The sequence below is a fragment of the Lepidochelys kempii genome, chromosome 6 (assembly GCF_965140265.1).
Source record: "Lepidochelys kempii isolate rLepKem1 chromosome 6, rLepKem1.hap2, whole genome shotgun sequence".
Classification (NCBI taxonomy): domain Eukaryota; kingdom Metazoa; phylum Chordata; order Testudines; family Cheloniidae; genus Lepidochelys; species Lepidochelys kempii.
In genome coordinates this window covers 33296909-33319779 of record NC_133261.1, presented here as the reverse complement: position 1 = coordinate 33319779, position 22871 = coordinate 33296909, and the positions used below count along the sequence as shown (strand labels likewise).

Below are 22871 nucleotides of genomic sequence, written 5' to 3'. Positions count from 1 at the left end.
CCAGGCGTGTCACGGCCTGTGGTCTCTGACAGATGCTTTCCTTTTGACCTGGTTAAAAAAGGCATGCTGTATGCCTTTCCTCCAGGTCTGCTCTTGCCAAGGTCTTGTCCAAAGTCAAGCAAGACTGTGCTCACATTATACTAATAGCCCCAGTGTGGCGTCATTAACATTGGTTTTCAACTCTATTGGTCCACTCTCCTCTGTTGCTTCTGAGAGATGCGGACATGATCTCCTAGAACAAAGGCCACCTCCTCAATCCCAACTTCCTGGCCCTCCACCTGAGAGCATGGATGCTTCCTGGTTGACATCCTCAGAATGAAATTTCACTAAAGGAGTACAAGAAATTCTCCTAAACAGTAGGAAGTCTTCAACTTGGTCTACTTATCTTGCAAAATGGAAGAGATTCTCCATTTGGTCTATGCAAATAAGTGTCCACACAGCCCAAGCTTCAATTCCCCATATCCTGGACTATCTCCTGCTCCTGAAACAAGGACTAGCCTGTAGTTCCATCAGAGTCCATCTGGCAGCTATCTCAGCTTTCCACTGTCCAATGTTATAACTGATCGATCTTTTCAATCTTTTTAAGTCTGTCAGATTTCTAAAGGGTTTGGACCGGTTATACCCACAGATCAACAGCTTGATTCCACAATGGAACTTGAATTTAGTTCGAACAGAGTTGATGGTTTCCCCCCTTTGAACCACTAGCAACATATTCCCTATTACACCTACCTATGAAAGTGGCATTCTTGGTCACTATTACCTCAGCCAGGAGGGTAAGAAAATTGCAAGCCCTAGGGCATGGCTACAGTTGCAAGTTAGAATGCATTAAAGTAGCCCCGGGTGCCCTAACTCACTGGCAAGACACTGTGACAAAGTTCCTTCTGTACCTTGGTGGGTCTTGCACTTATTGATGGATTTGCTAGCCTTGGAGCTTCACGGCAGCCCTCAGTTTGGCCGTTTTTATGAACCCACAGTCCAGGTCAACTCCTCCTGTGTCTGACCAGGAGTTGGGAGGTTTTGGGGGAACCTGGGCTTGCCCTCTAATCCAGGTTCCAGCCCAGTGCCCTGTGGAATGCAGCTGTCTAGAGTGCCTCCTGGAACAGCTGTGTGACAGCTACAACTCCCTGGGCTACTTCCCCATGGCCTCCTCCCAACACCTTCTTTATTCTCACCATAGGACCTTCCTCCTGGTGTCTGATAATGCTTGTACTCCTCAGTCCTCCAACAGTACCCGTTCTCACTCTCAGCTCCGAGTACGTCTTGCTCCCAGCTCCTCACACGCACCACAAACTGAAGTGAGCTCCTTTTTAAACCCAGATGCCCTGATTAGCCTGTCTTAATTGATTCTAGCAGCTTCTTGATTGGCTGCAGGTGTTCTAATCAGCCTGTCTGTCTTAATTGTCTCCAGAAGGTTCCTGATTGTTCTGGAACCTTCCGTGTTACCTTACCCAGGGAAAAGGGACCTACTTAACCTGGGGCTAATATATCTGCCTTCTGTTACTCTCCTGTAGACATCTGGCCCGACCCTGTCACAGCACGCAGAGCGCCCAGACTCAGCAGCTAGAGCGCTCCTGGTAATCCACCTCAGTGAGTGGAATAACATTTGATGCGCGCCCATGTGGATGCCCTGGTCTGTTAATTCGCTCTGATCAGCCTCCAGAAGTGTCCCACAATCCCTGTTCTATCCACTCTGGTCATCACTTTGAACTCTACTGCCCTGCCCTCAGGTGACCAACCGTCAGACCCGCCCTTTAAATTCTCTGGGAATTTTGAAAATGCCATTCCTGTTTGCTCAGCCAGGCATGGAGTGCTCCCAGCAAATCTTTCCGGGTGACCATGCCTCCACAAGCCAGGCAATCCCCAGTATGAAGCAATGGCAAGGTGCTGGACCTCATCAGTGTTTGGGGGAGGAAGCTGTCCAGTCCTAGTTACGTTCCAGCTGCAGGAATTACAATACCTTCGGGCAGATATCAAGGGACATGATGGAAAGGGGCCATGACCGGGACGCAGTGCAATGCAGAGTTAAAGCGAAGAAGCTGCGGAATACCTACCGCAAAGCCCGCAAGGCAAACGGTCGCTCCAGTTGTGCCCCGCAACCTGCCATTTCTACAAAGAGCTGTATGCGATACTTTGGGGTGACCCCACCTCCACTCCAAGAACTACCATGGACACTTCAGAGCCCAGTTCAATAAGCAGGAGGAGGAGGAGAAAAGCAGGAGCGAGGGTGCTGAGGATGAGGAAGACACCCCAGAACCTCATGATGCATGCAACCAGAAGCTGTTCTCAAGCCAGGAGGAAGGTAGCTAGTCGCAGCAGCCGGTGTTTGGTGAAGGACAAACACCAGAGGGGGTGCCTGGTAAGTGGCTTTTATTTTGGGAAGGAAGTTATTCGGTACAGGCTCTTGGGGTGAGGAGGGTTAGAGCCGCATGCATGCCTAGATGCGGAATAGGGCATTGATGTGCTCTATCACATCACGGTAATCCGCCTCAGAGATCTCTTCAAAGGTCTCATCCAGAAGTTGGGCAGTGCGCTTGCGCAGGTTTCTTGGGAGAGCCACTGTGGTTCCTGACCCAGTCAGGCTAACATGTCCACGCCACTGTGCCATGAGGGGCGGGGGGACCATTGCTGCACACAGGCAAGCTGCATATGGGCCAGGGCGGAAGCTGCATTGTAGTAGAAGACCCTCCCTTGCTTCCCAGGTCACCTTCAGCAGCGATATATCTTCCAGGACGAACTCCTCTGAAAAATGTGGGGACGGTGTTCAGTATAGGGGCGCCCTGCAGCTGTTGGCTCTCCCCAAGGCACAGAAACCCAGAGGACAGTACGGCCATGAAACAATCAGTTCCCCTTGACCCTGTGCTTACTCACTATTTTGGGGCTCCCGTGGGTTATGTGCGCTCGCTTTGGAATGGGCAAATTATGCTATTGTGTAGATCGTGCTTGCCCTTAAGTATGGAGAAATCATTGCTTTGTTTGGTGTGAACAATGCTGCCTCTGTTAAGTGTTGCATTTTTCCTTTACAGATGCAACCTTGAGATCTCAGCCGTCCATGTTATCACCGGCCAAAAGACTCCAAAGAATTAGGAAGAGGCCATGTAGAAGCAAAGAAAACATGCTGCATAAAGTAATGCAGCAGTCCCTTAACGAGAATCTAAAAGCGCAAGAGTGGAGGGAAAGTGAAAGGAGGATCCATCAGCAGAATGAGGAGCGCCAGCACAAAAGCGTGGAGCTCCGGCAGCAAAGCAAGGATCAGCTGATAAGCATCATGGAGCGTCAAGCAGATTGGATCCAGGCGCTTGTAGCCATGCAGACAGAGCACTATCACGCCCACCCCCCGTCCCCACCCACTGCAGCCCTTGTCCCAAAACTCTTTCCCTTGTGCCACCATGTCACTTTTCCCAACATCCAGGTTCTTATCGCCACCAGCTGCCTCCAACACCTGTAGCTTCACCACCCAGTCCTGAAAACTACGACCCTTACCCATTGCACTCAACCCTCATCACCATGCATTATAGCCATCCTGAAGTGCAGCACTCATTGCACAGCACTTCAAACAGGCAGGCTGAGTATGATAACAGGACATATGCAAATCTGTGATTGTACCATTCCTCACACCACCCCCTTGCCCTTTCTGTTTCCCAAGCAGTTCTGTTTCTTTTCAATAAATGGATATTTTGGCTTTGAAAACATTCTTTATTATTGCATAAAGTAAAAGATACCTTAGCCCAGGAAAGCAACAGGCACTGCAAGTCAGTGTAGCAAACACAGATTCTGACTAACATTGGAACCACTGCACTTCACTCCTGTGCAGGGTACCAAACATTACTGGTGGCTTTCAGCCTCAAATTGCTCCTTCAAGGCATCCCTATTCCTTGCAGCCCCGCGCTGGGCCTCTCTAATAGCCCTGCTCTCTGGCTGTTCAAATTCAGCCTTCAGGTGTTGAACCTCCAAGTTCCATGCCTGAGTGAATCTTTCACCCTTCCCTTCACAAATGTTATGGAGGGTACAGCAGGCGGATATAACTGCGGGGATGTTGTCATCGGCCAGGTCCAGCTTCCCATACAGAGAGCGCCAGTGGCCCTTTAAACAGCCAAAAGCACGCTCCACAGTCATTCTGCACCGGCTCAGCCTGTTGTTGAACCGCTCCTTGCTGCTGTCAAGGCTTCCTGTGTAGGGTTTCATGAGCCACAGCATTAAAGGATAAGTGGGGTCTCCAAGGATCACAATGGGCATTTCGACTTCCTCTATGGTGATCTTCTGGTCTGGGAAAAAAGTCCCGGCTTGCAGCTTCCTGAACAGGCCAGTGTTCCAAAAGATGCATGCGTCATGCACCTTTCCGGGCCAGCCTGCGTTAATGTCAGTGAAATGCCCACAGTGATCCACAAGCACCTGGAGAGCCATAGAGAAATACCCCTTCTGATTAACATACTCGGAGCCTAGGTAGGCTGGTGCCAGAATTGGAATATGCATCCCATCTATCACCCCTCCACAGTTTGGGAAACTCATTTGTGCAAAGCCAGCCACAATGTCATGCACATTACCCAGAGTCATGGTTCTTCTGAGCAGGATGGGATTAATGGCCTTCCAAACTTGCATCAACATGATTCCAACGGTCGACTTTCCTACTCCAAACTGGTTAGTGACCAATCGGTAGCTGTCTGGAGTTGCCAGCTTCCAGATTGCAATAGCCACCCACTTCTCCACCATCAGGGCAGCTCTCAATCTCGTGTCCTTGCACTACAGGGTTGGGGCGTCCCATGAAAGTGGCTTTTCTTATCCAAAAGTTCTTCAGCCACTGCTCGTCATCCCTGACTTGCATGACGATGTGATCCCACCACTCAGTGCTTGTTTCCTGAGTCCAAAAGCGGCGTTCCGCGGTGGTGAGCATGTCCGTGAATGCCACAAGCAAATCTCATATCGTATGCTGTCAAGGTTCCTTCCCCACTCTGAACTCTAGGGTACAGATGTGGGGACCTGCATGAAAAACTTAGCTTAGGTTAAAACTTCCCCCAGGTACAAACTGTTTTACCTTTTTGTCCCTGGACCTTATTGCTGCCACCACCAAGCGTCTAACAAAAATAACAGGGAAAGAGCCCACCTGGAAACGTCTTTCCCCCCAAAAAATCTCCCAAAGCCCTGGGGAAGGCTTGATAAAAATCCTCACCAATTTGCATAGGAGAACACAGACCCAAACCCTTGGATCTTAAGAACAATGAAAAAGCAATCAGGTTTTTAAAAGAAGAATTTTAATTAAAGAAAAAGTAAAAGAATCACCTCTGTAAAATCAGGATGGTAAATACCTTACAGGGTAATCAAATTCAAAACATAGGGAATCCCTCTAGACAAAACCTTAAGTTACAAAAAGACACAAAAACAGGAATATGCATTCCATTCAGCACAACTTATTTTATCAGCCATTTAAACAAAACAGAATCTAATGCATATCTATCTAGATTGCTTATTAACTCTTTACAGGAGTTCTGACCTGCATTCCTGCTCTGGTCCCGGCAAAAGCAACTCACAGACAGAGAGAACCCTTTGTTTCCCCTCCCCCTCCCTCCAACTTTGAAAGTATCTTGTCTCCTCATTGGTCATTTTGGTCAGGTGCCAGCGAGGTTATCTTAGCTTTTTAACCCTTTACAGGGGAAAGGGTTTTTCCTCTGGCCAGGAGGGATTTAAAGGTGGTTACCCTTCCCTTTATTTTTATGACATATGCGTTATGTGAGTCGATATCATCACCGAAGTTCTCACTGTCCGTTTGGATCTTAAGGAGTAATTCGACTGTCAAATGTGACGTGCTGGTGAGAGTCGTCCACATATTCCTCAGCAGTTCGTGCTCCATTCCCACAGACCGAAAGGGAAGAGAGAGCGCGCAGTACAAAAAAGTTGAAAGATGGCGCCAAATGTGGATGGAAGCACAAGGATTGCTGGGATGCAAACCGATGCATCACGGGGCGTTGGGACAGGATCCAGAATGCCCCTCACCCCCACGTCCTCTTCCCACAAGCCACAGTGCCAGAATGGGAAGAGGTGCTCTGTGGGATAGCTGCCCATAATGCACTGCTCCCAATGCCACGGCAAGTGCCACAAATGTGGCCACACCAGTGTGCTTGCAGATGTCAGTGTGGACAGACTGCAGCCCTTTCCCTACTGCTCTCTCCGAAGTCTGGTTTAACTCAGAAGTGCTCTACATCTGCAAGTGTAGCCATGCCCTTAGCGTTGGATCCTCCTTATACAGCATTCTTCAAGGACAAGGTTTTCCTTCAACCTCATCCAAAGTTCCGGACTAAGGTAGTTTCCGATTTTCACATTAATCAAAACATTTACTTACCAACCTTCTTTCCAAAGCCTCGTTCAAGTAGGTGGGAAGAGATACTCCATTCTCTAGATGTTAGAAGTACTTTGGGGGTTTTTTTATCTGGATTGGACTAGGCCTTTCAGGTCGTCCTCACTGTTATTTGTCGTGATTTCAGAAAGAGTAAAGAGCCAGTCAGCGAATATCCTCTTGGATTTCCGGCTATATTCATTTATGCTACTGTTTGGCTGATATGGAACCTCCAACTAAAGTGGTGGTTCCCTCAATTAGATCACATGCAGTTTCTGTGGCCTCTCTGGCTTGTGTGTCCATCCTGGACATTTGTAAGGTGACAACCTGGTTTTTGAGCCACGCATTTACTTCCTGCTATGCCATTGCTCATCTGTCTAGAGATGATGCCTGATTTTGATGGGTAGTCCTACAATCCCTATTCAAGTAGAGTCTAAACACCACCTCCAGCTCGAACTGCCTGTAAGTCTCCTACAATGGAATAGACATGAGCAATCACTTGAAGAAGAAAAAACAGTTACCTACCTTTCGAAACTGTTGTTCTTCAAGATGTGCTGCACATGTCCATTCCACGACCCACCTTCCTTCCCTTTCTGGTAGGAAGAAACTAAAGAGGGTTTAGGCCAGTGTGGCCTTTTATACCTGTATGCAGTGGCACAAGACATCAGAGGGCAATCATGCTGAGTGGGTACTGCTGAGGGAAAATTCTCCAACAATTGTACACGAGGTACATACATCTACAATGAAATAGATATGTATGATACATCTCAAAGGAAAGTACGTAACTGGTTTGGGGAGAGAGTTGTTTTTTGTTTGTTTGTTTTTACAACTGACTAGATTTTTATTTTGACAGTGGTCAAAATAAATCAGAGTCTGGAATTCTTACTGGTTTCAAAATAGTTTATTACACGTTCTATAACATTTTTGATCCTTTACAGAAAATGAAATACAAAACAAAAGCAGTTAGGTAAGTGTTAAACAAAATAAGGACAAAGGCAACAAGTTTGAAATGGATAAAAGTTTTATATTAAGCACAATTAACCTGTGGAACTCATTGCCACAAGATTACACAATGGAGTCTTGGTCCGTAACTAGGACTTTTAAGTGCTATAGTAGTAGTAGTAATAATAGTAATAACAATTATAACAACATTTAGACCAAGTACTTTGAAGGCTGCAAATCAAGGAGATAGGGATTGCAAGAACATTAACTATTATATTTGATAGACTTAGAAAAAAGTTTGGAAGAGATATAAATACTCAAGCTTCAGGGCATAAACCAACTCTATCTAAGAAGATTAGAAAGAAACTTTCCCTGTGAGTTAGCAATTTAATAATTTCCCATTTCTTTTCTTTTTGCGAAGACAGACTAACACGGCTGTTACTCTGAAACTTGCATTTGTGTGTATCAGACAGAATACTTGGCGAAGTGAACCATTGTTTCTGTTTTTCATCCTTTTTATATTTCCTGCTTTTAATGTTGTTTAAGTATAGATCATTGTTCAGATGAATTTTATTTAATATTGTGATGTTCATGGATTAAGTTATTTTTAAATTCAAATGGTAGTTTTAAAAAATATAAAAATTGTAAATGTGAAGCATGGTCTCTTATTTTCCTTTATGTGGGCCTGGATCTTCAGAATATTAATGTTCAATTATTATTTTGGCATGCTGCCAAAATTGTCCTCAGGAATGCAAGCAAGAGACGGGAAATGACAATTTGACATTTTATAACTCAGCCAGATCTGAATGAAAGTTAATGGAAGAAGCAAAGGGAATTTCTGTGGAGCTTTGTCCTTACCAAATTTCAAAGGCCTGCTACAAACAATGGAGATGTTAGTTTATCAAAAAAAAAAAAAAAGTCAAAAGAATCTTTTATGATGGAAACTGTTTGGCAACCTAAATATGGGAGTCCAGCTCCTCCCATAATACTTAGAGAAAACAGTAGAAAGAACTTGTAGTTCATGAATACTTTGTTGATTTTTAGATCACAATCGTGTACATGCCACAGATGTTCTTCATGCAGTATGGTATCTCACAACACGGCCCATTCCTGGGTTTCAGCAAATTCACAGTGATCATATAATGGAAAGTGACATGGGTATGTATCAATATTAATTTTTATTTTTGTATCTTCAGTAAATTTTTCAGAATATTTTACTCAAACTAGAATAATTACCATGGATAAATTGAACAGTAATCTGAAAAAAATCCTTCAATAGTTATTAAATATTTTAAAGTTAAAAGATAAGACAGTAGCAATCTATGCCATTTGCAAGCAGTATGTACCTGATTTTAGGATAATTAATTGATTGAATAGTTGCTGGTATGCTTGGCTCTTGAGCCAAGAGTACTGTTTCACTGAGATAAGTTTCTTCTTCTGAATGAGACCTATATCTTCTGCTGTAGTCAGCATATTTCTAGTGATTGAAATACATTAGGCTAATATTTCTTTAATTAGTAAATTAAATATCTCAAACTAAAAATGCCTAAGATTAAACTATTTAACATAAATGGAGCTCTGCTTAATGATTCCAATGTAAAAATGAAATTGTCCTGAACAACTGAGGGTCCTGTTTTGTTTAGCATATACAGGTATTTATCTTTTCAGTGAAGCTCAGTTGAATAAGATTTGTTGTTGTTATGCTAAGCAGTTTCATACAACAACAACAAAAATAGAATTCTTAAAGGGAAGAATCAGGGATGGTAAATCCAGAATTTGAAGTACCTTTGTTTTTCTAAATATGTTTGGTAAATCCATATAATCCTTTGTACTGTGTCTTACATTTTGAAGCCAATTTTTTATTGTACTTCGTTTAAAGAAAAAAACCTCACTGGCAACACTTCTGGAGAAGTCCTACATCATAATAATGAAAATAATAATGGCTGGTTCTTCACAATAGATCTTAAAGCTCTTTACAATCTTTGAATGTATTTTTCCCTTACAACACCCCTGTGAGGTAGAGAAGCACTGTTATGCCGTTTGGAGATGCTAAGCAATTTACCTAGAATCACATAGGCAGAACAGAGAATTGAACCCAGGTATCCTGTTTCCTAAGGAAGGGCCCTAACCTTTGGACCATCCATTCTGCAAATACAGTGGAGTAAAATGTATTTGTAATCATAGGTTTATAGTATCCAAGTTATAAGCAAGTGTGTGAAAAAGTCAGATTAATAAAAATACTATTATATTCTCTTAGGATTGTGTGATCATATTCAAACACTGAATATTTATCAGATCCAGCATATCTTTGAAAAACTTCTTGAATGTGCCATTGCAATACTGTCTGCATAAGCCAACCAGTGTAAATGTCTGTAGAATGGGAAACTGGTGGTTTTTTTGTATTTAATGTGTATTGAATGGAATAAACATACAGAGATATCTAATATTTAAATATAGTGCTACTTCGCTTCTAAGTATCTAAATCCATAGAATACATTTGGTAAGATGCCAAATATGTGTGTTTTATAAACTGCTGAAATGTAAAGTTGCTTTTATGAAAGTTAAGAAAAGGATATTGCCCACAGATTTTTATACTTACACTCATACCTAGATGTACAGAGTATCCTGGCCTGTTTGAAGTCAGTCGGTGTTTTGCCATTGACTTCAACAGGACCAGAATTTCATCCAGAACCATAAAGGCCAGAAGAGACCTTGTGATGATCTAATATAACTCCCTTTGGAACTGCCAACCCCCACTTCCTGGCGAACATCTGGCTCCTGTATCATGGGATTGTAGCCAGGACTTTCTGAAAAAAGATAGAAAATGGCAAAAATATCTTCCCTCCCCCAAAGTAAAAATGATAAAATTATTGTTTTACTGCCCTTGAGCACCCCAAATTTGAAAAGTATTATTATTATTATTTGAAAGGATTAAAAATAAACTAATCACACATCAAGACTTTCCTATTAATGGTCAGATGTGTAATAAATATATTAAAGCAGTAAGATCCACCTTTTATTATGCAGTGTTGAAAAGACACACATTATAGCATCCTATGTGAAAAGATAGCAACTTCAGACAGGAAAAAATTGTGTGGAGAGTTCCATATCATACAGATTTCCCTCTTCTGGCTGAATGGGGGGAGGAATCTCCCTCTGCAGTATCTCACACTTCCCACAGAGGCCCCTCCAGGCTGGGGGAGGGGGGAATGTGGAAGTTGCATATTGTTCTCCTTTTGGGCTGGTTGAGTTTAGGGAGGAAAGGTAATACACCCCCTACTGTGGTGATTCTTGTTTTAAGAGGGAGAAAAGTCCCGGACTACCCATAGCAGCAAGGGAGTAGGGTGGGCTGTGGGGAAAGAGCGATGTGGGGTGACATGCTAGGTGACTCAGTGCCAGTGGGGGAAATAGCCTCTTTGTGGATCCTTGGGATCTCTGGAGTTTAGTCCAGACCTGCACCTGCTCACCATGCTGGTAAACTCGCCCTCACAATGAAACAGGTTTCGAGGTGGTAAGTTAGTTGGTATGCCTACATAGAAAAAGCTGCACATGGGCTAGCCTACCAGAGCCATCTTGAATCCAGCTGGCACAGGTAACAAAGCATTGAAGAACACAGCACAGCATGGGCTTCCTGTGGGCTAGTAAGCAGAATACATACACAGGGTCTGTGCTGGGCTGGTACTACCATCATTGAAATTCTGGATGATTGAGGGTGCCCTGGTAAGTAACATCCCAGAAATCTGGCAAATGGACATCTGAAGAGGTCTGTGGAACCATGGGCATAGATCAATATAAGATAATCAATATTACTGTTGCTTGATACTCTCTTATCTTCAGCTTCGACAAATCTCCCAACTTGAATTTTTTTTTCATAATTGTCAAAATGGCAAAACAAAAATTTCTGGTTTTCCAGTTTGAAATGACTTTTCATATAGAAAGTTAAGCTACCAGGAAAACAAAACATTTGTAAATTATCAAAATAAAATGTTTCAATTGACCCAAACTGAAAAGCTTTTCCCTTTTTTAAATTTAAAATGTTCAAGATTTGGACTTTTTGTCCCAATTAGGCACAGAAAGTTTTTGAATTCTCAAAAATATTCTAGAGACAGGAAAACAGTTTCCAGCCCAGGTTTAGTAACCATATCTTTGGTAACTCAATGAAACCCCCCCCCCCCTTTTTTTTTTTTTTAAAGTTTTCCTGCATCTGCTTAGCCAAGTGAGTCTCATTGTTGTTTTTACCTTGGATACATGTGACCTTGACAGATCCTAACATTCCAGGAGTAGCAGATCATAAGCTCTTACTTCATTATTTTAGGCCTTTATGCTGTGGCTACCTTGACACCTGGGTTATGTTGTCATTTTCTGTGTGTGAAGATGGCTTTTATCATCTATTAATTTGAATCACTATTGAGACGAGACTTGAGTGCTCAAGAAGTTCTCAATTAAATTCTGCATCTCCTGGAATCTTTCTTTGAGCAACAGAACAAAAATAGTTCTTCGTCCAAAACAGAGGTCCCAGACAAATGAGTTGTTGCAGTTGGATGGTGCAACATTTCTGACAACTGATCATGAAACAGTGGTTCTCCAAGTCTTGCATAATCCTGTGGGTCTGGAGAGCACATGTTTCAACAAGAAGGTTGTCTTGGTAAAATGCTTTTCCCACCCTTGTCTGACAAGCCTCACTCTCTGATTGCCACACTTTCAAGTTTCAACTTCAAAAGGCAGCATTCCACATGTAATAAAAGTGCAAGAAATTCAGTCTAACTAGCATGATTGAACTGAACTTTATATGTGGTTGTTAATGTTACAGTCATGGCTGTACAGTGGAAATAGTGCTATAATACTTGCTTTTAGGATCACAGGCAGTTAGTGAAACACTGAAAGTACCAATTCCAGCACACACAGACAGGACAGAACTTCCTGCTTGACCCCTCCCCCAGATCAAATACAACAATATAATGACATACAAGACATTGTAACACTAAGATAAAGATAGAGAACCATCTACTGGTGGAGGTGCTGTCTGCACTAATCTGCCTCTACTACAATTTTCTCCATCTAGCTGAATAAGAATTTAAAACGATAACACCAAAGGAATCCAGGTGGTCTGCCATCTTCGCAGTTTCTGTGTTGGTCTGTCTGCTCAAGTCCTCTATTCAGTCATGGAGACACCACTCGTAGTTGGATATCAATTATCAGTGAGTGCAGCTGAATTAGGCCTATCCATTGTGGACATATTTTCTGTTGAAGACTGCAGTGTGTTGAGGGCCTGAGGATACTCTGGAAATTCTTTCCCCATAACAAGTCTCCCATTAAAAGCCACAAGAAACTGCTAGGGTATCACCAAATACTCCTCTACTTCCCTCTGGGATGGTTGTTGAACACTGTGTTTGCCCTCCCCTTTCTTTCAATGATTCTGTGCACCAGTTCTCAATGCACTATAAAGGAGTGAGTTCTTGCTTTTTGTATGAGCGAGGATAGGTTGCTTAGTTTTTTAATTACCATGTAAAATTCCCTCCGAAAAGGGCTAAGATTGGGATGCGTTTCCAGTTGTCACCCACTGTTGACTAGCCATACCTTCTTTCCTTCCTGGATGGGCATGTAATTTTCCTTTTTTTTCCTGGCATCTTGAGCCAAAAGCAAGCATGCCAGGCCCATTTATTCTTCCGCCTTCTGGAATGCTGTCCTCAGGTCACTGGTACAAGACTCCACCATGTGTAGGCACAGGAAGCCTTGCTAGTTCTTCAAGTCACAAGGAAGCATGGGTTTGCAGAGTTCAAAAATAATTTCACAAGGAGAGTAGTGGACAATTTAATGCCAGCTGGTATTATGTGCAAAAATGACAAAAAGTATGTTTGTATCCCAGTCTCGCTGGTCTTCACTGACTAAGATGCTAAGTATGAAACCAACGGTACAGTTTACTCTCTCCACTCCCACATTACTTGCAGGGTGGGTGACCCTGGTCCTCACCTTGATTATCTGGAGTTGTTTGCAAACCCTGCGTAATAACCAGGATTCAAATTACTTACTTTGATCACTGCAGATGCTGCTTGATTGGGCCAAACTGCAACATTGCATGTTTAATCAAGGCAGCTGTAACTGTCTGAGTCCTTTTATCCTTCAGTGGCTGTGCCACACCATGCTTTGAGAAGGTGTCATACACTACCAGCAAATACTGATTTTCAACTGGCATTTCTCATAGTGGGCCTTCAAGTCAATCTATATGAACTCCCAGGGCTTACTAGGTTGGAACATTTCCACTAAAAAAGTACATCTCTTTTCTTATTCTTTCCTTCCTTTCCAGGTAAAACTGGTAAGTACCCCATCCTTAACATCTGCAGCCATGCCTAGCCAAAAAAATCAATTGGATACCCAGTTCAATGTCTTTTCATACACCAGGCGGCCTATTGCTTTGTTGTCATGAAGGCACTCCAGTACTGTTCTCTGAAAACTTGCTGACAAAACAATCCTGTTATCTTCATACACCAGCAAGTTGGTAGCCAGATCAATGGATAATCATTCCTGAATGCCATTGAGCTTCCCCAGTCTGTCTCTACTTTGGTAAATGTATTGGTGCATGGAACATAACTCAGGGTCCTTAGGCTGTTCTTGCAAGATGTCCTCACAAGATCAGGTTGAGTCTATTTTCACTGTTCTCACACAGCTGACAGCGTATGTAACCACATTTTGCTTTCCAGGTTTATGGTGAACTGTTAATATGTATTCTGACGGTTTGTAAGTCCTTCTGCACAAGCATTGAGTTGTGCTTTGTAAGGACACTACAGGGCACTGTGGTCTGTGTACACTGTGAATTGCATACCTCATAAATAGGAATGATAGGCCTTGACACTCCAGTTCTGGCACAGTAGCAAGAAACTCCAGTTCTGTAGCTGAATACTAGGTTTTCCTCTTGTTTAATTTGCAACCTTCAAAAGCCACTACTCTGTGCCTACCACGCTCATCAGTTTGTTAAAGTGCAAATCTGACCGCAATCTCTGAGGCATCACAGGTTACTGCAAATGCATGAAATGGATCTGGGAATTTAAGCACAGCGTGATTTAGATGTCCATCCTTCAGTGATTCAAACGCTTTAGGATATTACTCTGTCCAGACAAAGTCGGTCTTAGTCAGCTGATATAATGGCACTGCCCGCTCTGTGGTATTTTTTTTACAGTACCATATTGTCTTCTGGCACTACCAGTTTTCCTGTCCTTATTTTGCTAACTGTTACAAATGTTGGATTTCTAATGTCTTCTGGATTGTGTCCTGGCTGCTGGTTTTTCCAACTCTTAACTGTTGGATCTTATTCTCTTTGCTGCTAGCTATCCCATCTCCTGACTATGTCCTGGATCTTTTCCAGTGTTGTGAAGTTTCAGACATTGGGTAGAGTAGATTTGGAACTTACATTTTCAAATCCATTTGACCAATGGCATTGTGCTTTGTTGCATGCTGATATCAGCACAATGGATATTGCAGTAATCAAAATATTAACAGCAGCAGTGATTTGATGTCAGTATGCTAAATGTTGCTAGTTGGAAAATAAAATAATGCCATTTTAGCAAGTTTGTAAAAGCATAGAATATCGATGTGTGTCTGAAAATACTGTACAGAGACTACTGCCTTCTGATTAAAATAATTGGTTTCATATGCCCCTATGCATACATACCATGTGTATATATGTGATCGATATGCAGCTAAATAGGTATACTCAATTCAAAAGCAGCGTTGTACTCACAGTGGTCTTGTGAGTTTCATTTAGACTCTTGAAAAAGTAGCTAAATAATAATATTAATATATTCTTAAAATATTATAGATAATGAACTATCCATTTCAGTTTTCTAGGGGGTATACAGTAGGGTTGATCAAAAAGGTGGGGATCGCTTCCTGTGAAAATTTTTGAGGTTTTGCAAAAAAGGTTCATTCTAAAGCAGGCCAGAATGTTAAAACAGAGACAATTTTTGCAGAAATGGATTTTAAAAGAAAAAATCCAATTTGGGGAGCCTAAATGGAATTTTTTGGCTTCTTGGCCACCCTGAGGGAATGTTCTTATTGATTTCACTGACGTTGAGAAGAGCCTTCTAGCCCTACTGCCAAAGAGGCAGAGAGCCTGGCCACTTTGTCTTCCCATTAGCCACCCAAGCTCTGGGAGCCAGAGAAAAAGTGATGTTTCCTGGAGCTACAGAGGCAGGGAGTCCGAACACCCTTCTCTGTCCCTGGAGCTAGGTGGGAAAGTGGTGTTTGACAAAGACTTCATTGAATCTGTACTAGATTTAGCAAGTCATTTTGTTCTACAAATCAGTATTTTCTAATGAAACATAGTTTGGAAAATTTTCAATCACTTCTAGTCTATAGTCTAAATTGTGTAAATCTAACAGGCTTTTTTTTTAGTAGCTGTGAATTCTAGCTTCTTTTCACCCTTCTAGCTCTTTCTACACCTTTAACAGTGAATATTGATTCCCGTACCTTTAAAGTATGTAGCCTTTACTGATTGTGGAACAAACAGTTCCTAACAGCTGTCTTTGTTCTGTTGCTGTTTATTTGATGAGGCTAGAAGTTTTGCCAGAGCAAACGAGTCCCCAGGGTCATTTAATTAGATACCTTTTAGCAGCAAAATTGTTTATTAGGGTCAGATTCTTGACACCCTTATTCATGTTGAGTAGTACCTTACTCCACAGATGGTCTCACTGATTTCAGTAAGGTTCTGTACTACTTAATGTGAGTAACAGTGTTCCATAATTAAATACATTTTTCTGTGAATATATACAATCTTATTTTTCAGTTGTGTGACATTCTGTTGAGGTCTTCAAACAATTTTTCATTGGAATGATCAGTCAACTGCACAGTCGTATCTGATACTTAGATTCTGCATTTTACCATTTTTGCGAGATTTTCTAATCTGAGATAATGAGAAAAAACATTGTTTTCTTTCATATTAATATACCTCACTCTATTTATAAAGAATGTTTTTAAAATCTACAATATGGTTGTATGTCTTCTCTCTAGGACTAAACAAACACAAAGTAAAGAGAAAGTTCCTGCCCCAAAGATCTTACAATCTAGTATGAAGCCTGATGGTAAATTAGTGATGTGGGAGCTGAAACTGGGACTGGCCCAACTCCTCTAATATTTGGGGGGCTATTGAATATCTGTTTGATGGGAACAACTTTTAATCCCTGCTGAGCTGAACAAGATTCAGACTGGTGATCTACAGTTGAAAGGCTCCGTACCTCATTAACAGTGCCCCAAGACATCCATTTTCCGTAATCACTAACATTACACCACTTGAGAATGAAGCTTGCTTTCTGGAAAGAGATGTTTGTTGTTCTGCCTTTGTTTGTTTGTTTGTTGAACATGTGGGAGCTTTTGCCCATGTGCTGAGTGGAAGACTCTGTATAAACATAAAACATAAACACTAAAAATCCAAATTCACTTGTAAATATGCTTTGCAATATAATTCTACTGTACAATAAAACATTTGTAATTTCTATAATTACTTCAGTGTCCTTTACACTAACTTTTATACATATATGTATCTTATTTTTTTCACCTCCTCCTCCTGGATCATTAGAAGAATTTGAACCCACAAGCTTCAGATTCCGCTGCACAGACCTTCAGCTGTAGGAGAGGTGGTATATGGATCAGCTCATACAGGGAGATGCAACAAACACATTGCCATTGGGTCTCACAAGTATTTGAGACAGAAGTGGCACACTTGGTATCGGTATTGTTGGTATACTACTGTCTCAGAGAAGATTATGATCTAGTGGTTACAGACAACATAGCCAAATGTAACAACACCCCTTTGTGGCTGAAGTGATCTTGTGTAAGCTCTGATTTACCTTACTTGTGAAATAGGTGAATGATAGTTACTTACCACCATTACAGTATGAGACCTTGGCTCATAATAGGGGTAGTGAAGAGCCGAGAAATATTAGCAGCAGTCTAGAAGAGATGGGGATTCTAGGCTTCCGGTTTAGTGCAGCTGCTTATAAGTTACAGAGCATTATGTTGAAGTGTCTCTCCTGTCTCCCACCCTGCCAACATCTTGTGAGAGCCAGAATTTTTGCATGCTTGCAAGAGTTGGAAATGCTGAATCTTTCCTTCTTGAGAAGCTGTATTATGATGATTACATCACTTCACTACACACTAGTCACATCAAAATCTCTTCTGAATTACCTGTTTATGTAGAAACACATAACTGATTGACTGCAATACATCCAAATATTTATACGTTAATAAGCAATTCATTTTAACTATAAAATATTTTAAACAACAAAATTTACTCCAAAAAGCACAAGGATGGTTGTGAATCTTAATATAATTTATAGAATGTGTTTGTATAATGAATTTTAATGTAATTTTGAAAATACTAATGAAAAAGTTATTCCTGAATAACATTGTATTTTGATGCTTTCATTTTTCCTAGATGCAGAGAGTGATATTGCCCCTGGTCGAGTCAGTTATATTTCTTCAAAGAGCTGCTCTATTGTTGATGACAACTATGGATGCATGGCATCAAACATTCCTGCCCTGGAGTTGATGGCTCTGTATGTAGCAGCTGCCATGCATGATTATGATCATCCCGGTCGTACAAATGCTTTTCTAGTGGCTACAAATGCACCTCAGGTAGGAAATGTTTTACTGGAAAGCAAAAATTAAAATTTCTAGCTTTCTGATACATAAGAGAAATAATGAACATAGATTTTACTCTATAAATCTGCTACTTTTTGTGTAGGAGTTGGTTGCCACATTTCACAAGACCATTCTTTTCCCTTAATAGGTGAGCAAGGAAACTGCTTTGGGGTTACCTTTATAACACCTTTTAACTTGAGAAATCCCAAAGTGGTGTATGGGGGTGTGTATAAAATAATTTTCAAGTAACAAACTTGTAAACAATAAAATAAATGAATGCAACTAAGCAAAGGACATGTTACAGATAGGGCTGGCCTTTGGGACTTGCCAAGCCTATGATTATGGATATTCCAATTTTTTTAAACTTTCCAGTGTCAGTGGTGCTCTTTGCCATGATTTCAAAACAAAACAGCCTAGTCTAGCCTTTTATGTTGCATAGGTAGCCTTTTAAATGTAAACTGATCAGTGAATTTGAAGAGCAAGCTGGGGAGATGCTAAAAGGAGAACATAACATGAGAGAGAACAAAGATGCCTTGACATCTGAGAATAGAGATGAAAGGAAAGGAGATGCTGCTTTTTAAAGAAACTGAAATGCATAATAAAAGGAAAGAGATGAGAGAGAGAGTAATAAAACAAATAGGAGACAGGAATAATAAAAGGAAATATATTGTGGAAGAAAAAATGGAAGAAAGGAAAAAAGCAATAAACTTTTAAATTAGTTAATTATATTTATTTGTACGTCTTAAATTTTACTTTATTACCCTGGCAAATGTCCTATAGACCTGTTAAGGAGGTGGGATCAGATTGTTATTTTGAGTACTTACTTTGTCCAACAAGAAATTGGAGAAGAACGTTTTGTTTTAGAAAGTAGTTTTTGTTCTAAATGTTTGTTTTTTGACAGGTGAATGCATCCAAAAAATTATCCCCTTTATAACAATCAAATATTTCCTTATTTTTAACTGTTTCATAGAGATGAAAGAAACATGTTATACTACTTAGTTTGCTTTTGAACTATAAACAATACATTATATTTTGATTTATATATGAAGTGATTGTACTCTATGTCAATGTTAATTAAGTAACAAATTCTCTTTTCTGTTATCTGTGTCAGTCCAAATGCCAGGGCATAGTTTTTCTTTGCCAGCACATAGAGACAATACACTGAGTCTTTTTGCTGATGTCATTGCCTCTTATATTAAGAAACTTGATGTCTCCCAGGCTCAACTGTTTAAGTCTTGAACAGATCAAGAAAACAGTATTACAGTATTTGCCATCTTATTGGACAGACACTGATCAAATTTCATACTCTCGCTTTTGGGATCAGGAGCATATTATGTTTAGTAGTGGTAGCCACAGTTCACATGCAAGTCACCTAGGACTTTGGCATGTTGGTATATATATGGCATATATACTAGGCCACACCTATGTCAGGTCCAGCATAGCTGATTCCCCTATGGAAAGGGAATGGGACAACTTCTTGTGGATGTTGATAGATATTTCTACAGTGGGATCTTCCACCTTAGAAAATGTGGACATCCTTCAAGTTGGTTTAAGCAAAAAGAGAGACTCCCAAGTGCCCTATCGGAGATAGGGAATTTGGGACCTTGGCAAGCCAGAGTAGCCCCCCTTCCTCCAGAAAGTTATCTCAAGAGTGTATTTACCTCAGCTTCAGACTTTTCAGACACTCCCCTCTGTGTCTTCGTCCTGCAGTCTGAACATAGTATGGTTCAGTTTGTATTCAGGAGCTAGATTCTTGGAACAAGTCATATTGTAAAGTTTGGATGGGGTTTTTAGGATGTTATAATTTTGAATTCTTTCAGCGATTGTCTATATGTATTCCACTCTTGGTGTGCAGGTGTAACCCATACACCTTCTGGGTGTGGTGTTCCGTCCCATCTAGTGGCACCGAGACCACTTAGAGAGATAAAATAAGTCTGCTCTACAGCCTTAGCTAACAGCCAGTTAGCTTTTAGCTCATGCAGAAGAGGTTCATGCACTAAGCTCCAGAGGTCCCAGGTTTGATCCTCCCTGCCGACGACCGGGGTCTTTCGGAGTTACATGGGTACCCTCTGAACCAGAGATCAGAATGTTTCGGCCAGCACTGGCCATTTGCCCATGTCTTTGCCATAGCTTCCCTCACACATAGCCCCCTGCCCGAGTGCATAGAAGGATGCAGCAGGGCCAGCCACCTCTCAGTTCCTTCTAAGTGCCCTAGGTTGAGAGATGAAACTATTAGCAGCATCCATACTCTATCCACTTTTCATACTGTAAATTTGTATATCATTAAATTTTATATTAGTGTTAGAATTTGGTTTCAGTTGGGTAACTTTTTATATTGCTTTTGGTTACCTGGCATACAGACTTCAGTCTTCGTGACTGATCAGAAACCCCCTGATTTTGAATACCGTCCCTCATATGACATCATCATTCCTCTGAATGATGGCCATACTAAAAATGTTTGTTTTGTGTAGGATGGGGCATATTACAACCAAATCCTCTATTTGTTGCTCATTTTCAAAATGAACACAAAAAGTGAGAAAGGAACAGTCTTCCTCCTCTAAAATTGCGCCTGCAGCTACCATGCCTTAGGTGTCTACCACTTGTACTCTTTCAGCAAAGGCTCTTCTCCAAAATAGTCATCAGGCAAGGGTAGGATTCACTATCACTCCTTAAGGGAACATAAGGAGTGGTCACCTTCTCAGAAAGCCTTCGAAGAAAAGGAGAGAAAAATCTCCTTATCAGGTCTCTGCTAAGGGTAGTTCAAGGCATAAATATAGTCCTGTAAGGACCTGGGACCTAGAACCTGGGTCTGCAGAGCCTGCAGTGGCCAATATTCCCACAATGCCACCAGAACACCCTGCAGAAGCACAGTCAAGGAGCACTGTGGAGAATAGGCACCACAGGAAGTACCATCCATAATACCCAGAAAGACAGTACCCTGCAGCCCTCTGATTGGCCAAGTGCCCCTACTTAACCCCAGGTGTTGTCCCAAGAAGTGTCTGGGCAACCACACAGACCTTGGCCTGTTACTAAACTGGACTTTGCCTCATGTCCTGATCTCTGGTCTCTGACTCCAGCCTGACTTCAACCCCTATTCCTGACTCTTGATTCTAACCTGGTACTACCTCTGCTATCTGGCTTCCGACACCAGCCTGACTCTGATCCTGACTCTTGTTTATGGAATTGGGCCTTGCGATTCCTCTAACTCTGGCCCGTTGATTTCCATCCCTGGTGGGCAGACTTCAGCTCAGCTGCGACCACTAAGCAAGACTGCCTACACCCAGTCCCTTACAGGTCCTTCAGCTGACAACCTAAAGCAGATAGGTTTGCACCCTTTGGTAATGTTATCCATACTGAGTCTGCAGTACAGTAACTCCTCGCTTAACGTTGTAGTTATGTTCCTGAAAAAAGTGACTTTAAGCGAAACGATGTTAAACTAATCCAATTTCCCCAAAAGAATTAATGTAAAGGGGGGTGTTAGGTTCCAGGGAAATTTTTTTCACCAGACAAAAGACTACACACACACATACAGAGAGAGAGAGAGAGTATAAGTTTTAAACAAACAATTTAATACTGGTACACAGCGATGATTGTGAAGCTTGGTTGAGGTGATGAAGTCAGAGGGTGGGATATTTCCTAGGGAATGCCTTACTGCTAAATGATGAACTAGCAATCAGCAGAGCCCTCAAGGGTTAGCCCATTGTTATAATGTAGCCTCACACTCTACAGGGCAGCAGAAATGGAGGAAGGGGAGACAGCATGGCAGACAGAGACACACACCGTGTGTGTGTGAGAGAGAGATGCGCATTGCCCCTTTAAGTATGCTGATCCTATTCTAAGTACACTACCTTTTTAAGTAGGTCAGCAAGTTGAGACAGAAACTGCTGCCAGGAAGCTCCCTCCGTCCTGAGCCCTGTCGTGTGTCCACTCCCTGCTCTATGGAAATGGGGTAAGCAGGGTGCAGGAGTAGGTGGGAGGGGGACACCCTGATATTAGGACCCCTTTTTCTCTTTTTCCCCCCTTCTCCCGCACAGCAAGCAGGAGGCTCTGGGGGCAGCTCCAAGGCAGAAGGCAGGAGCAGCACATGGCAGCACATAATTTTATGGCACCAGGGAATTTAATACTGTCAGATTTCCCAGAGTCCCACACTGGCACAATAGTCATAATACTGCTGTCAGTACTGGGTTGGCTAACAAGTCGGTACAAGGCATTTCTTCTGGTCTATTGTTGAAGGATTCAGGAACAGACCACCCTGGGACTCCTGTTAAAATATCTCCCCCTATGAAGAGGGGATTATTCTTTTTCTTCATCACCCTCAGGTGAAAGTAAAGAGAGTTCTTCTTTGTACTCCCCAGCCTTTTTCACACCTGGTGGGGTTTCTGTGGCTCAGGCAGAAATAAGGAAGACATATGGTGATACTCACATTGGTATACCCCTCCCTGGCCTCCCAAGCAGTTTGCCTGTGATCCACACTTATGGCCATATTGGGTTCTGAAAATCGAAGAAGACGTGTGTCATCTACACAGCCCAGAACAAGGTCACTTTTTTCAGTAGAATCTACCAGACCTCATACAAATCAGCAGCCTCCTGTTTCTCCTGTTCAGCAGCAGCTCCACTATTCTGAGGAGGAACAGGTTCATCGCACTGATGTTCCTCCTCCTGCAATATCATTGTATTCACCTGATGAGGCTGTAGCTTCATCTTCATCAACTCCTCCAGATGACTAAAGAACATTTCAGAAGCTTCCTAAGAGGTTGACTGAAGCACTTGGTGTGTTTCATCTGGCATGTTCTGCATTCTTATCTCTAATCCAGAGCAATTCTATACAGGTCATGGTAGACAACACCGTTATAGTGTTCTATATAAACAGGCAGGGAGGAGCCAGATCATCTCCTCTACGTCAGAAAGTGATCCAGCTGTTGGAATATCCATCATCAAGTACCTGTCACTGCTGTTTATCTACCAGGACTAA

General features: G+C 42.0%; 1 protein-coding gene across 3 annotated transcripts in view; it reads left to right on the top strand.

Annotated features, from left to right (window-relative positions):
* PDE3B (phosphodiesterase 3B) overlaps positions 1-22871 on the top strand; it is a 239204-nt gene that overhangs the window by 201275 nt on the left and 15058 nt on the right. For all 3 annotated transcript variants that reach the window (XM_073347443.1, XM_073347444.1, XM_073347442.1), the window contains 2 exons: positions 8312-8425; positions 17694-17893. In XM_073347443.1, the coding sequence (XP_073203544.1) occupies positions 8312-8425; positions 17694-17893 (314 nt within the window). The remainder of the gene's footprint in view (positions 1-8311; positions 8426-17693; positions 17894-22871) is intronic.